Genomic DNA, 4,438 nt, shown 5'->3' with positions numbered 1-4,438 from the left:
ATCTCCTGACCTCGTGATCCACCCGTCTCGGCCTCCCAAAGTGCTGGGATTACAGGCTTGAGCCACTGCGCCCGGCCTCTTCTAGGACTTTTATAGTTTGACCTCATATTTAAATATTTGACCCATCTTGAGTTAAATTTTTGTATATAGTGGAAGGTGTAGGGGTCCAGTTTCATTCTTCTAAATATGAGTAGCCAGTCGTCCCAGCACCATTCATTGAATAGGGTGTCCTTTCCCCATTGCTTATTATTGTCCAATTTATCAAAGATCAGATAGTTATAGGTGTGCAGTTTTATTTCTGGGTTCTCTGTTCTGTTCCATTGATCTGTGTCTCTGTTTTTGTATCAGTACCATGCCATTTTGGTTCCTTATAGTATAGTTAATGTAATGTCTCCAGGTTTGTTCTTTTTTCTTAGAGTTGCTTTGGCTATTCAGGCTCTTTTTTGGGTTCCATGTGAATTTTTAAATATTTTAAATTTTTTTCTAATTTTGTGCAAAATGATGTTTGTAGTTTGATAGGAATGACATTGAATCTGTAGATTGTTTTCAGCAGTATGGTCTTTTTTTTTTTTTTTTTTTTTTGAAACAGAGTCTTCTTCTGTTGCCTAGGCTGGAATACAGTGGTGCGATCTCAGCTTACTACAACCTCTGTCTCCCAAGTCTAAGCGATTTTTATGCCTCAGCCTCCCGAGTAGCTGGCATTACAGGCGTGTGCCACCATGCCCAGCTGATTTTGGTATTTTGGGTAGAGATGGGGTTTCGCCATGTTGGCAAGGCTGGTCTTGAACTCCTGGCCTCAAGTAATCTGCCAGCCTCAGCCTCTTACAGTGCTGGGATTACAGGTGTGAGCCATCATGCCTGGCCAGTTCTTGTAGAGATCTTTTACCTTTTGATTAGATGTATTCCTAGGATTTTTTTTGTTGTTGTTGTTGTTTGGCTTTCAGCTTGAATGTTATTGGTATGTGTAAATACTGCTGATTGTTTACATTGATTTTGTGTCCTGAAGCTTTATTGAAGTTGCTTATCAGTCCTGGGAGTCTTTTCATGGAGTTTAGCATTTTCTAGGTATAGAATCATATTGTCAGCAAAGAGAGATAATTTGACTTCTCTTTGTATTTGGATGCCTCTTCTTTCTTTCTCTTGCCTGATTGCTCTAGCTAGAACTTCCAGTACTATTTTGAATAGGGGTGGTGAGAGGGGGCATCCTTGTCTTGTTCCATTCCTTAAGGGAAATGCTTTCAGCTTTTGCCCCTTCAGAATGATGTTAGCTGTGAGCTTGTCATAGATTACTCTTACTGTTTTGAGATATGTTTCTTTGATTCTTGGTTTGTTGAGGGTTTTTATTGTGAAGGGACGTTGGATTTTATCAAAAGCATTTTCTTTGCCTGTTGAGATAATCGTATGGTTTTTGTTTTTAGTTTTGTTTGTGGTGAATCACATTTATTGATTTGTGTATAAAACATAGTCTTTTTGGAAAATGAATTTGAGCGATCAAACTATTTGACAGAAGTGTTTATAGCTATTATTTTTAAATTAATTTTTTATTGTGGTAAGGTATAACTGAATTTACAATAATAATTTTATGCACACACACATTTAGGTATTTGCCATTGAAAGTAATGGCAAAACTGCAATTACTTTTGCACCAACCTAATGATATTGGCCAGGTGCAGTGGCTTACTCCTGTAATCCCAGCACTTTGGGAGGCTAAGGTGGGTGGATTGCTTGAGGTCAGGAGTTTGAGACCAGCCTGGCCAACATGGCGAAACCCCATCTTTACCAAAAAAAAAAAAAAAATCTATGTCTATATCTATATATTTTATAATAATTGGCATTAAGTACATTCATGTTATGTAACCAGTACCATTATTCGTCTCCAGAATTTTTATTATCTCAAGCTGAAACTGTATATTACTCTATTATTTTTCATGGTAATGGAGAAATTATGGTAAAGAATTATTATTATTATTATTTTTTTTTGAGACAGAGTCTCACTCTGTCGCCCAGGTTGGAGTGCAGTGACCGGATCTCAGCTCACTGCAAGCTCCGCCTCCCGGGTTTATGCCATTCTCCTGCCTCAGCCTCCCGAGTAGCTGGGACTACAGGCGCCTGCCACCTCGCCCGGCTAGTTTTTTGTGTTTTTTTAGTAGACACTGGGTTTCACCGTGTAGGCCAGGATGGTCTCGATCTCCTGACCTCGTGATCCGCCCATCTCGGCCTCCCAAAGTGCTGGGATTACAGGCTTGAGCCACCGTGCCCGGCCAAGAATTATTTTAAACAGCGTACAGGGAAGTATTCTGGATTTGAGGACTTGAATCTATGTCCTGACTGCCATTTATTTATCTATATTATCTGATAGAATATCATTATCATTATTTTTCTATCTGTTGTTTTAGGGCTCACAATAATAAGTTTATAAGGAATATTGTACAGTGTTGATTTTGTGATTGATAAGGATCCAAAAAGATTATAGAGTTTTCTGAATAGTTGATGGGTGTTTAAAAATAATTCCATGTGAAGTTAAATATATAATAAAGTTTACACTGGAGATTAACCGTTAGCAAAGTTTTGTAAGTAGTTTTAAAAGTACTGTCTGGGTTGCATAAATTATTTGGAAAGGTTTTTATTCACTGTGATTTCAGTAAACTTATTTATCTTTTCAGGTCTCTACAGCAGAACAATGTCGTTCTTCCCCCAAAAGCATGATTTGCTGCAATAAAAAATCCCTATATCTTCCACAAGAAATGTCAGCTGTCTATATAGAATTCACAGAATATTACTATCCAGATGGAAAGGATTTTCCAAGTAAGAGAGTTTTTTATTATCATTTGTCCATTATTTGAGAAGGTGTTTTTTTCTTTTTAATATTTTTGAGTTTTATAAATATGAAAAAAATAAATAAAACTGTATTGTTCCTTATTTATTATATTATTCCTTTTTTGAGAGCATCTCACTATGTTGCCCAGGCTGGTCTCAAACTCCTGAGCTCAAGCCATACTCCTGCCTTGGCCTCCCAAAGTGTTGGGATTGCAGGTGTGAGCCACTATGCCCAGCCCCTGTTGTTCTTTATTCTTATTGTGTATAGTACATAAGTCTAGTCTAACAGTTTTAGATGTTGTTATTGTTTGTTCATGTATCCTTTTCCCTCCCTAGCTTGTAGAATCCTTGATGGCAGGAATCATGAGGTTTTTCGTTTTGTTTTTTTTCACCCCGATACAGAGTCTTGCTCTGTCGCTCAGGCTGGAGTGCAGTGGCATGATCTTGGCTCACTGCAGTCTTGGCCTCCCGGGTTCAAGCAGTTCTCGTGCCTCAGCCTCCTGAGTAGCTGGGATTACAGACCTGCAGCTCCAGGCCTAGCGAATTTTTTCTGTGTTTTTACTAGAGACAGAGTTTCACCATGTTGGCCAGGCTGGTCTTGAACTCCTGACCTCAAGTGATCTGTCCACCTTGAACTCCCAAAGTGCTGGAATTACAGGCATGAGCCACCATGTCCAGCACATCTGGTATTTATGATTCATTTTGTTCCAGATATTGAACTTACTTTGTGCTTAATAGCTATTTGTTAAATTAAAGAATCAATGAAAGTTAGGTTATTTGTAGAATAAAGTCATTTGTAAAACTCCATTTATATTTCAGCTATATAACTTCATTTATATATTATTGAAAAAGTAACTGAAGTTGTCCTTTTAGCTGTAGAGATTTTTTTTTTTTTTGACTGTTTTAAAATGCCCACATGTATACTTTGGGCAACTTTTGGCATTTACAGTTTTCAGAAATATTGAATTACATGAGTTTTTATTTTTAGAAGCTTCTTTGGCTTTCTAACATTAAAATGATTGTACATTTTAGCTTCCTAACATTAAAATGATTGTACATTTGTATTCTTTGAATATTAAAACTCTCTGCTATTGTCTCAGTTCATCTAGGAATTCTTTTTTGTTTTTTTTGGAGACAGCGTCTTGCTCTGTTGCCCAGGCTGGAGTGAAGTGGCATGATCTCGGGTCACTGGAACCTCTGCCCTCCCGGACCCAGATGATCCTTGTGCCTCAGGCTTCCAAGTAGCTGGGACTACACGTGCGTGCCAACACTCCCAGCTAATTTTTGTGTTTTTGGTAGAGATAGGGTTTTGTCATGTTGGCCAGGCTGGTCTCTAACTCCTGGCCTCAAGTGGTCTGCCCACCTCAGCTTCCCAAAGTGCTGGGATTACAGATGTGAGCCGCTGCACCTGGCCCATCTCAGAATTCTTAAACTAAATATTGCCCTCTTTTATGTGCTACCTTTTTCATCGTGTTAGGTGAAAATCATAGTTGAAAGTATTTAGATGAAATAGGTTTTGTTATCAGAGGCGTAACAAGTTTTATGTCCTTTCTTTAAAAGTAGAACTCCCAAAATACTTAGACCTACTTGCCCATTTGTTTAATATTGATTTATTTATATA

The 4,438-nt window shown here is 38.1% G+C and overlaps 1 protein-coding gene across 4 annotated transcripts in view; it reads left to right on the top strand.

The window, feature by feature from the left end:
* The window catches only part of UHRF1BP1L (UHRF1 binding protein 1-like), a 112,326-nt gene that overhangs the window by 72,696 nt on the left and 35,192 nt on the right, over positions 1 to 4,438 (top strand). For all 4 annotated transcript variants that reach the window (XM_011934610.1, XM_011934602.1, XM_011934628.1 and 1 more), the window contains one exon: positions 2,664 to 2,805. In XM_011934610.1, the coding sequence (XP_011790000.1) occupies positions 2,664 to 2,805 (142 nt within the window). The remainder of the gene's footprint in view (positions 1 to 2,663; positions 2,806 to 4,438) is intronic.

This window comes from Colobus angolensis, unplaced genomic scaffold (assembly GCF_000951035.1).
Source record: "Colobus angolensis palliatus isolate OR3802 unplaced genomic scaffold, Cang.pa_1.0 Scaffold10, whole genome shotgun sequence".
NCBI classification, from domain to species: Eukaryota; Metazoa; Chordata; class Mammalia; order Primates; family Cercopithecidae; genus Colobus; species Colobus angolensis.
This window is presented reverse-complemented; position numbering and strand designations above follow the sequence as displayed.